General features: G+C 27.4%; 1 protein-coding gene across 1 annotated transcript; it reads right to left on the bottom strand.

Moving 5' to 3' along the window:
- Nucleotides 1-2,375: 2,375 nt before the first annotated feature.
- LOC132921673 (cytochrome P450 4V2-like) lies at nucleotides 2,376-10,510 on the bottom strand. The gene is made up of 11 exons (XM_060984824.1): nucleotides 10,117-10,510; nucleotides 7,431-7,537; nucleotides 6,256-6,346; nucleotides 5,976-6,164; nucleotides 4,947-5,016; nucleotides 4,738-4,864; nucleotides 3,661-3,730; nucleotides 3,383-3,564; nucleotides 3,137-3,305; nucleotides 2,771-2,950; nucleotides 2,376-2,593 (listed from the first exon to the last, which is right to left on the bottom strand). Exons 1-11 carry the CDS (start codon nucleotides 10,310-10,312, stop codon nucleotides 2,436-2,438), a joined length of 1,539 nt encoding a protein of 512 aa, XP_060840807.1. The 5' UTR covers nucleotides 10,313-10,510; the 3' UTR covers nucleotides 2,376-2,435.
- Between the last annotated feature and the right edge of the window lie 1,354 nt (nucleotides 10,511-11,864).

Here is an 11,864-nt window from a genome sequence, read left to right as displayed (position 1 = left end):
GTTATTTATTCGAAAAAATTATAAAATGTAAAATATAATTCCTAATCAGGATATCCGATAGGTACGTGTTATGTGAACATTTAAGCTTCATGAATGAACTTTGTATAGTAAATTTGTAATAAAATTAAAATGATTGAGCTATACGTTAATATTGTATAACGACAACGATAAAAAGTTATGTATTATACACCGTTAAATAAATAATTTTGAAGTTTTTATGTACATTTTATATAATAAATGTTACAAAAAAATTGTAAAATTTATATGTAGTGGTGCGGGGGGCGAAGCCCTCCGCGGGCCTGTTCTATGTTTATTATTTTAGCCCCCCCCCCTTCTAACAAGGACAATTTACGCCTACGAATATAGGGACAACGGTATCGCACTTAGTTAATGGTGCTTAACTTCATAAGCAATCAATTAGAACGATGGGTGGCTCAAGAGCCTAACCTATTATTTACAATGAGATGGGACCGTCGTACTTCCGAATCCGCTAACACAATAAGTAGTGACGCTAGAGTGCGAATGCCCGGGGACGAACACCAATGCAGGCACGTCGAGTGGGTCATGCGTTGGTAGCTCGGAAAAGAGCGTTTTTATTCTTCGCGTAGATAAATAGGTCGCCGTAAATGTGTGGTACCTTGTGCCTTGGAATCGGAGCTACTTCTCCACGCGCTTGATGAGCGTAGTCGTGATTGGTAATCACGAACACATAACACACAGTTATACACGCCGCTGGTGACTGCAAGAATGAACAACTACGGACAGAAGTTCGGTGGCAGTCGTTAGGTCGTCTTAAGTAATTATAGTTTTCATGTGTAATAACTACAATGTTAAAGAGTTGAAGACAAAGTAACTTGATCGAGCGAGATGCTCCCCGTACGTGTTGATGTGGTTATCACTTGTTATACCGTTGTTTTGCGTGTAATGGTTTTACCGGATTTTTAGTGTTATATATGACTAACTATATGAGGACTATCATATGCGCTGTTACAATACAAATGTATGAGAAATGTCCTTATAATTGCCGTATAGACTCAAAAATTACTTTATCGATTTCAACGACCGTTTCAAAAATTGTTTTTAGAGATATCTGAAAAGTTTAGAAAGAGTTTGAACCACGTTTGAGACATTACTAAGCGCTACTTCCAGTCCATCTCGGTTGAATTAGTTTAATAAGCAAGGTAGATGCATTAATGTCAATTTAACTGTGGATTCAGGCACACTAAAACTAAAATACACCGGTATAGCACCTATTTTATTTTTGCTCATTTTATTTTATTTATACAAAATATTTCATATTGATTGTATTTAGTTGAGAAAGTTTGAAACACCCAAAACTGAAATATTTTGGTGGTGTAATATTTTACGCACTCTGAACGAATGACTGACCACAAATTATGTCTATAAAGAACACATTTTCAAGTGCCTATTTCGGATATTGATTGGTTTATATTTTACAAATGCATCCAACAGTAACGAATTTTTGTTTGAAGAATGATTATTGATGATTAATTGTTGAAGTAAATAGTGTTAATGACCTTCGATGGTATTACTATTTCGAACCTACAAAATGAACATTTCATTGTAAACGTTTACAATATTCGATATTCACCCATAAAATAATTATTTTCCCTCGAACAATTTTTGATATTTAATTGTATTAAAAAAAATAAAAAATATTATGAGATAAATGTAATTTGTGTTAAAAAAATTATTCAGCAATACTGATAACAGTTTAACGGTGAAAATATTTTGTTATGTTTTATTTTTAGTATATTTTCGCTTATCGTATGTAAAGTATCTTTAATATTATTCGATAGCTTACAATTTCGTTAACGATCAATCGATGTTATAGGTATCTAATAGTCTGAAACCAATTAAATTTAAATTTACTAAGTGCTAGCTCAATTTACGTTGTAAATAACTTACTGTTAACATTGAATATATTGTTTTGTAATTTTAAATATTTTTGTGTGATTTCAATAGATTTTTTTTTTGTTTTTAATATTAGTATATTGGTACAAGTGTACAAACAACAAACCATTAAATTTTGAATAAAGATGACATAATACATGTTTGTTTTAAATACATGTATGGCCTTTGATTCAAAATTAAGTGTGTACGTTTATCGTGTTTGATAGACCAGAACTTAGAGTTTTCATAATTATATAATTATAAGCATTGTACTTTAATAATTTACTATTAAAAAAAAAGGAAATACATAATAAATAGCATGTTTGTTATAACAAAAACATAAATATAATTTATGTAAACCAATATTACCACTAGACAAATTAAATATAAAATATGTATCTATATTGGAATATATAGGTTTACAAATAATTTCTATGGCCATTATTTTTTCACAAAAACAAACAAAAACAAAAAACGTTAAATTATTACTAATTATATAATACACTATAAATTATACTTAACTAAAGTTTATGAAATATCACTTTTGGAAGCGACTCTATTCTGATAAGTAATTGCATACTGATTTTAATGTCTTCTTTGCATCCCGATGATACAATCTTTGCATTTCTTAATACTGTCGATATTACTGTTTTCATTTGATTCATAGCATATTTTTGTCCTAAAACAATATCCGGTTGAACCGATTAACAATTTAACATGATTTGTTTTTTTTAACTGTTAGTATTAGTTAATAATTTTTTAGTATTATTATCGTTTTACGTATATATACGAATATACTTGATCAATGATCATATTATCTCTTGAATATTGTATGAAATGAAAAAATTTAAGTTACCAATGCAATTCCTTGCGCCTGCGCTGAACGGTATATATCCAAATAGAAATTTTGATTTATTTTCTTCGTCTAAAAATCTTTCAGGAATAAAGTCTTCAGGTTTTGAATAAATGTTTTCATTTCGGTGTAAAATGTATGGAAATATTACCACAGTTGTCAATGGAGGGATGCTATAGTTCTCTATAAATAAAATTATTACAAATAAAATGAATTTATAAACATTATATAAAATACAAAACATCGTTAATTTATTATATTTTTTTAAGAAAATGCTTATTTCCCGTTAAAAAATTATTTTTAATATACTTAGTTTATATGGTCGAAATTGTTTTTAAAATAATATTTTATTTCAAATGAGATACTTACTGAGCTGTAAAGTTGTATTCAATTCTCTCGTAAAACTTGGTACACTTGGATACAGCCGGAGTGATTCTTTAATGACTGCATCTAAATATCTCATGGCGTTTAAGTCTTCCATTGTAGCGTCTCTGTCGGAGTCGCCAAATATACTATGTAGCTCTTCCCTAGCGCGATCCTTAAAGTTACTGTTTTTATATTAAAAATGTAACGCACAATTAAGAACTATGTATGAAAAAAAAACACATATCTTACTTGAATATCTTGGTGCATTCCCAACAATAAAATGGTCATCGTCATCGCTATGGAAGATGTGTCATGACCCTCGAAAAGAAACGTATCTACTTCTTCCCGAATGTCTTTGATCGTCATTTGATCCGGATTTTCATTCAAAACGTCAAGAAGTAAATCCAAGAACGATTTTATTTGCTTTTTTTCTAAACGAATATTAGTACAAAAAATGTATGCGCTGTTATAAAATTGAAAATAATATCAAACAGGAGGACTGATAATTATAATTTGTATGTACGTACCAGGCTTGCTTTCAGATTGCAGTTTTTGATTTTCGGAGTTTTTTAACAACGATTGTTTACATTTGATGACCTATAAGTAGTAAAATACAAATATTATGGTAAGTTGATTGATAATCTCAAACGTGGCACCACAACTCTATACCATAATATTTCACCCCCATTAACACAAACATTGCCATGGCACATAGATTTCGCGTCGACTATTTTCGAGTTGTGTATAACGTAGAGAAGATAGTACTCCTTTTATGTTAAACGAATAGATTTTAGTGAATTAATTTATTAAAATTTAATATTTGTTACACGTAGTTCATACCTTAAATAATAAAATATACGAACACCCGTGCATTTAATTACAAGTGTTTTTAAAGTTCGTGTTCACGTGTATTAAAAATTTATATACCCGTGTAATTAAGGTCCAGAATTTTATTTTTATAAAATTAATAATATTTCCGTCTTATTCTGACATGTATTGAGTTATTATTATCTGAAAATTGTTGTTTCGTATTTACAGATATAGGTAAACCCAGTACGGAAAACCCATAATAGTATAAGGTATATGAGAAAGCTGGACAAAATGTTTGTAATTATTGACATTCAAAGAAAAATCAAACGAAAACATTTATAATTCGTAATATGTCGTATGAATATAAATGGTAATTAAAAGAATTATTTAGTTTTGTAGTATTTATCGAACATTTTGTTTTACAAGTAGATTGATCATGCAATACTTAAAATCTGTAAATCACACATAAATAGATTTTATTGAAAAAAAGTTTCAGATATAAAAAATAAAGTTATAGGATTTAAATATTAGTTTTTATAAATGACAACGGGTGGAGGCACACAGGGTACGTGCCCATTCTTGTATTCACCATTGATTATTAGCTGTTGTGCATGGACTTTTAATACACGTGTATTTTAATAACACGCATTTTAGTACTATTTTCATAAAAACACGTGCTTCCGTGTTCTCAAATACACGTGAAATAGAGGTCCCTAATTTCAACTAATAACCGCTGCTGTTATAACAGTAAAAGGTTACTAAGTATAAAAATATAGAATTTTTAGTATACAAACATTATCTGTATATTCATGTAACACTTTAATTGATTTAAAAAATGATCGACCACTTTCGCTTATTCTATAAATTAGGTCATTCCAAAGCCAAAATTTGAAAATTCGATCAATCACTGACCTGCAAGCACTTTAAAACAATAATCATAAATTAATATTTTGTAGAATTGCAAAAAAATTAAATATTAATTAAAATATTTTTCATTTTTTACCTTTTAATGGAATAGACGTATTGAACCGATTTTCCTTTTTGAGCATTCATTTCAGTACCCATAATTGTTTCTAAAATAATAAATTAAATTATTAAGATGATAGTAATTACATCATCTTAATTACTAATTAGGCATTAAAGTTACCGAATCGATCGATTGATCAGTCTAATTTAGAGATGTATTTTATTTTTATTCAGCAGTTAAAGGTTAAGCCTTTTTTCTTTAGTTTATGTTTTTATCTAAAGACTTATTATTTTTATCAATTATAAACTATAAATATAATTTTGGTGTTCGAATACGCCTATTCACCTGATTTGCTAATTAATTAATGTATGAAAATAATGGTGTTTCAAAATATATCTTTCTAGACATTTATAAATATAATATATAATATTTTTATACATACAAAAAAATAATCAAGTACATAATATTAGTATAATAAATAATGTTAAAAATAAATGTGATAAATATACCTTTATTATACACGCACAAATGAATGCCTAATTAATAAATACGGTTATATAGTTGTAGATTATAATCGGTAGTTTGACTATCTAAAATTATTGTTGAGTAAACCTTATCAATAAAATAATAATAAATAGAGAAATAAACAACACGTTACAACAAAATTACCAAGTACCTACCTATATCAAATTATGTTTTAAACAAAAAATTTACAATAGTCAAAAGTATTGTAAATTTTAATTAATAAAGACAATTGCTCACAACTTATTTTTTGTTTACTTTTAATTTGCATACACATTAATTTTGTTTATTCTTAAAAATGTGATAAATAATTTATTTTTTAGACACATATTTATAAATATTATTAATAATAATAAAAATTATTTCTTTGAACACGACTCGAATTTTTGAAAGAAAATTGTAAAATACACGAGTACGCATGACCATTGAATAAGTGATCTAACCTGTCATATTGTACTTTTTATAATTGATTAGGATAGTCAAGCCGTGAAATATCTCGGTATGTCGCACATACAATTTTAATAAAACCGATTAACAAATTACCACAGATTATGTCTAAAGAACATAATGTCACGTATTCCGGGATGGAAATTTCTTTATTGTCCGCACACGCGTCCAAGAGCTTTTTCGCAAATACCTTTGCATGCTTATTGACGGCAGGATTATACATGTCTAATGTTTTAAAGTGAAAAGTGTTGGTTAGGAGCTTTCGACGATTTTGCCATTTTAAACCTAAAGAAAAATATTTGACATTATCTTTATGTATACCAGTATTTCTTATGCGTATGCTTTGTTTCTTATTAATTTAAATAATTAAGAATACCTGAGCTTAATAAAAGTCCATCGTTTAGCCATGGTTTCAACATTTCATATTCAGGACCCTTTTTTATGTACTGTGAACTGGATAATAGAATCTATTGAACAAAAAATACAGCTATTTACATATTTTATTTAGGATCAATTTCAGATAATTTAAAAAAACATTAAAACATTTGCTGAAACAGTTATAGTGATTTTTTGGAGAAAAAACGCACATAATTTGACAAAATCAAGTTACTAAGTTTTGATCGAATTTATTTGTAATTCATTTTTCATTTATTTTGAAAAATTGATTATAATATTATAGCTTTGTGTTGATAACGAGGGGCTATTTTTTTATTAAATTTTTCTAATTTTTCTTATTTTAATTGTTCGACCATTATAATATACAAGTCTTTCTAATAATCATTATTTTTAAACTTAAATATTAGTATATTATTAAGCTAGAAATAATTAACCAACTAACGAAAGAGATCTGGTTATAAATTATTAATATTTACACGTATGTTAGATTAGGTTTTATAATTATAATAGTTTTTTACATATATATTTTCGTATTTATCTTTTTCTTAACCTTGTAACGCATACTTAAATTAACCGTTAATTATATATATTGAAAATTCATTCTTTAATGTGTTCATAATATATTTGATTCGATTAGTTGAAGAGATAACATCTGAATCATTAAATTATTTATAAAGAATAATTATATACTTAACATTGTGGGCTTATTGAAGAAGGCGTTACCACTTCAGTAGTACGTTTAAAAAGTGTTAACAAAATAAAATAAAATAAATTGTAAATACTATATTAACTTAAAAAATCACTAGACCATCTACAGCTTAAGTTTTTTTTGTTGGATTTCCTGGAAGTGAAATAATTGGGAATTCATTTGCGTTACGTTTTTATAGAAGGGTGTTTAGTGGTTAGGGTCTTTTATGTAATAAACTAAATATAATTATATATATAAAAAAAAATGATAATCTCGAAAATTTTATAGTATTTGATTTTTCATTTATTATATAATATGAATTTTAGACGCAAACTAACGCCGAATAATACATTATGCATGCAGCATGCGAAGGAATCAGTACACAAAATAAAAATCAAAGGACTTTAAACAACCGTGATACAGTTTACACTTCCTATAGTCACATAGAATTATTCAAATTTACTCACTTTTATGTCATCTGGATCATTTAGCAATACATATGACCGTCCAGTGATATTGACATGAACTACTGGGCCGTTGTTTTCAAATATTTCCTTGAAGAACGGCAACAAATCTAAGATTGTTAGTTAAAGTAAAGAGTTAATTATTAAATATAATAAAAACAAAAACTATTTTTTACTAAAAACTAAACAGAAAGATATATCCAATTTTGTGTAAGTTATCTAATATCTATAATATAGATACAATGGTGTATAATGTTTAATATGTATATAATTTTGTTATACAAATGTTATGACTGTAGTCATATAATATTTTATTAGTTCCGTTTGAGTTCGACCAAAACGATTATGGTAACAGAGAAATTAGTTCATTTTATAAAACCAACATTATTGTTTTAATACTATAGAAGTTAAACCATTTTATTTGAAATAAGTGTTCATAACCATGTGGATAAAAAATGAAATTATTCACAACAAAATATTTATGTTGTAATATTGAATTAGAAAATAATGAGGAATTGAGGCATTGAAAAAGACATTGTGAACGGCGCTCGGTGACAATTATATCTCTTTTTTCATTTCATGAATATTTCTTTTATAGTTTCGCTTATGCTTAAAAAAGCTATTGAAAGGATAAAAAGCAACCTCGCCCGAGTATAGATTAGATTTCGAACTAATCAAGCAAAATGTATCCATAAAAATAAAAATAGTGTACATTCATAATTCGTTCAGAATCTGATAAATGGAAGCAACAAAGTCGACAAATCCCGTTTAAATGTAGTATGGCGAACTTTGAAGTTTGTATTATGATAGTCAAAACGTAACATGCCGCTACAGCAAATGATTGATTATTAAAAATCTTTTAAAAACAAACCAAAACGTTCGAGTAAACAAGAAAAGTTAAAATATATGTATAAAAAAAATGTGAGACAAAAATGCCGAATTATCATTATTTTATTTTGTCGTAAAATTGATGCCTCGGCTTTTTATCCGTAAATGGTGTCCAAGGTGAAATTAAGTGCACGAATCGGTAGAATTCCTTAACTGTTTTTATAAAGGTTGTAATATTATAATTTAGGAGCTAACAAAACAATGTCTGATCATATTGCAATGATGATGGAAATGGAGATATAATTAAGAAATATTATATATACTATATAGGTATACAATTAATTTAACTCATAAATTTTAGTTTTAATTATATGATTCATATTTATAGACATTTAAAAAACACCAAAGAAAAATAGACTATACATTGTAAATATAATCAGTCATTTAGTATAGAAATTTATGATCTGTAGAATTTATAGCTATCTATAAAAATATTGCAAATATAATATATAAAATGAGTCATTTATTCTATTATAAATTATAATTGTATTTTATTTGAATTTCTATCAACTTTATAAAGTGGGAAGTAATAACTACTCTCAGTTGTTTAAAATATTTAAATAAAAACTAATTTTTATATATTTAATTTATCCTATTAGTTAGTATTGGTACAAACATCGTAATATCTTTGAATTTTCTAAAAAAATGTTTTACTGTTTAATTTAAACTTTTATCTTACATGAATATCGATATTATACTTAATAGTATATTATATAATATGGACTTGGTGTCAATTACATACGCAATTTACCGGAAGTGCAGTATGCATAAGTCATTACTCCCAGAAGTATCTACCTATTTATATACATAATTCAATATAGTAGTTGTTTTGCCGACTAGTTTTTATCAGTGAAGTAATGATGTACGTTACATATAAAAATAATAATTGGTAGCAACAAATGATAAATGCAAAAGTAATTACAGAGTTAATTTAAGGTTCTTTGTTATTACAAAAAAACACAATTTTCAATGAAATTAAAAAAAAATCTTTTTAAAATTAAAAATAATTTAAAATTTAGATAAAAGAAACAGTGTTTATCCTGTAGAATTTTCAATATTAATATAGATACATCAACATTTTAAAAATATAGCCGTTTAACAAAAGTAATACATTTGAAACAAAACATTAGATTAAAATTTAATTGTACGATCATTTGATAAACTATTTCGAACTTATGTATAAATACAGTTTTCTAAATGATACAAAAAACTATCGTTTTACGTGCTTAAATAAATCATTATTCCTTTACAAAATGTAATTCGCAAAGCATTCTCACCACGATATTTTTAATTATGTATTCATGAATGTTTTTATTATTGGGAAATTATACGTTTACTTAAAAACAACATTTTGAAATACTTAGAGTTGTATGTCCTTGAAGTAGTGCCTGACGTAAGTACACAATGTCTACGATACAAAATTTTTTTGTAATGTGCGTTGATAAGTAGATTATTATTATTTTTTTAAAATTTAGATTTATTTAATTCGAAATTTTATTGGGTAATTTTTGAGTATTTAAGCATCACATCAAAAATAATATTATGAAAACTTTTCTAAAAATCAAAATATTATGTCAAATAAATGAAATAAATGCGTTATTAATAGTTAAAATGGGACGAACATGGATTGGCAGCTTGGCATTTTTGTCATACACATATAATATACATAATATATTAATAATATTTAATATATATATATATAATAATTGTCATATAATATATTACAACATCATACTATTATCATGATCGTAATTCGTAGGTATGTATTACAGTATCGCTTTCCGAATGTTTTGGTCCATACCTTTAGGATGTTTCATCGCTATGGTGCACGAAAACAGCATCTCGCTCCAGAGGCTTTTCGTGATGGACGGCACATGTGACGAGATCTGCCTGTATTCCAGCGGCTTCTGAAGTCGCGACCATATCGCGAACGATATCAAAATTATCAAAATCGCCGTCGGGATAAGCGCGATGTTGTACAGGTTGAGTTCAAACATGATGTGCAGGTATATCGTATTGTTGTCTCCGGCCTGGCGTTAAACCGTGTAACGTTCGCGGGCCTCACGAGCCACGGTTTTCGCGAAAATCCGAGAGAACGACGACGGCGACTTACGCGCGTGTAAGTAAATGTGATCACTCCACGCGAATGCGAAATTACTCAAAGACCCGATTGCGACAGTCGGCTACGATTAATGTCGTCGTCGTTGGGTTGCGGCGTTCCTCCCACTCTTGTTGCCGACGGCGAAGCGCATTGAAGAGAGACAGAGAGAGAGAGAGTGAGAGAGAGAGAGAGAGACTGAGAGAGGATTTTTGACTGTAAATATAATGGTTTCACTTTCGGTCTTACCTGACCAACTGATTTCGTAGCATCGAGGTCGTGTACTATAATGTAAACCAAAATATAAGGAGATTAATAATATTATAGATCATATACATATGGCGGATTGCACCGTCAGCTTAATATGTATAAGTTGATAATTTTGAAACATAGCAGAAATGGTGTAAAAGATCTCATATATTATACTACGCTTGTGATATTTTTCTTTATTCGTTATTTATTATTTTTACCGCTGTCGATGTTGCTGCCGTTATTATTTTTATGGTTGTTGCGTTAAAATTCAATGTTGTTCTGTTTTGTTTATTATTTGTTGTTATTCATTTTTACTTCTATTTTTAGTTCAAAAAATATCGTATAGGTACATAATTAAATTTTAAAATGATACATATAATAGTAACATAATATTGTGTTTTTACACGACATGTTAAGGCGAAATGAGTAATTTATACATGTATTTTACTTTTAAGTTCTCAAACGGTGATACGATTACTCTATGTTTTTGTTCTTGAGCTTAGCGTTCTTAATAAGTTTAAAGACGACCGGAGAAGTGCACTTCAAATCCATAAATTAGCGGGGTTCCTATTTATTATTCTATAAGCGACGTAATACTAAAAACATTAACAGTTCAACATAATAATCATTATTATTATCAGTTAGCACAATTATTTTCAGGTATATCATATACACCGACATGAGATTTGGAAACAAAATAATATCATTTAAATTCAGTAAACAATTTAAACAGAATATAAACTTACTCATAACAAAAAAAAAAATGTGAAGAATTATGTAGGTTACGTTAAAAAACATCGTGTTGTAAATATTTCAAATTTTTAATTGATGCGTTTTAAAGTAATCACCCTGTTTATTCAAGCATGGCACTTTACATTATATACGTTTTAAAATAAATTTTCGATTTAAAAACGATAAACCGATTAAATTATTATTAAAAAAAAAATAGTTATTTTTTCCTCTTATGTTATTTCCTTTTACATGTATGTATATTGTAAAATGTATAATAAACATATATTTAAAAATTCTTCTACCAATAGTATTTCATAATGATTGTTGTATTTCATAATATTACAAATTATTATTACTTTGCACATGCACACAAGAACAGCAATTATAAGTGCATAACATTATATTATTTTTTTTCGCGTATATTGTTATTAAATTGAATTCTTATTAGTAGAACACTCACATATTTT

The sequence above is a fragment of the Rhopalosiphum padi genome, chromosome 2 (assembly GCF_020882245.1).
Source record: "Rhopalosiphum padi isolate XX-2018 chromosome 2, ASM2088224v1, whole genome shotgun sequence".
Taxonomy (NCBI): domain Eukaryota; kingdom Metazoa; phylum Arthropoda; class Insecta; order Hemiptera; family Aphididae; genus Rhopalosiphum; species Rhopalosiphum padi.
Note: the sequence above shows the minus strand (reverse complement) of the source record. Positions and strands in the feature narration are given on the sequence as shown.

What these genes read in the sequence shown, in the direction of transcription:
- LOC132921673 (XM_060984824.1), bottom strand. Translation starts at nt 10,312, where the DNA reads ATGTTTGAACTCAACCTGTACAACATCGCGCTTATCCCGACGGCGATT. An exon ending in TACATGAATATACAGATAAT is followed by an intron (nt 3,731 to 4,737) that starts GTTTGTATACTA and finishes TACTACTTATAG; the next exon opens with GTCATCAAATGTAAACAATC. An exon ending in GAATGCACCAAGATATTCAA is followed by an intron (nt 3,306 to 3,382) that starts GTAAGATATGTG and finishes AGTAACTTTAAG; the next exon opens with GATCGCGCTAGGGAAGAGCT.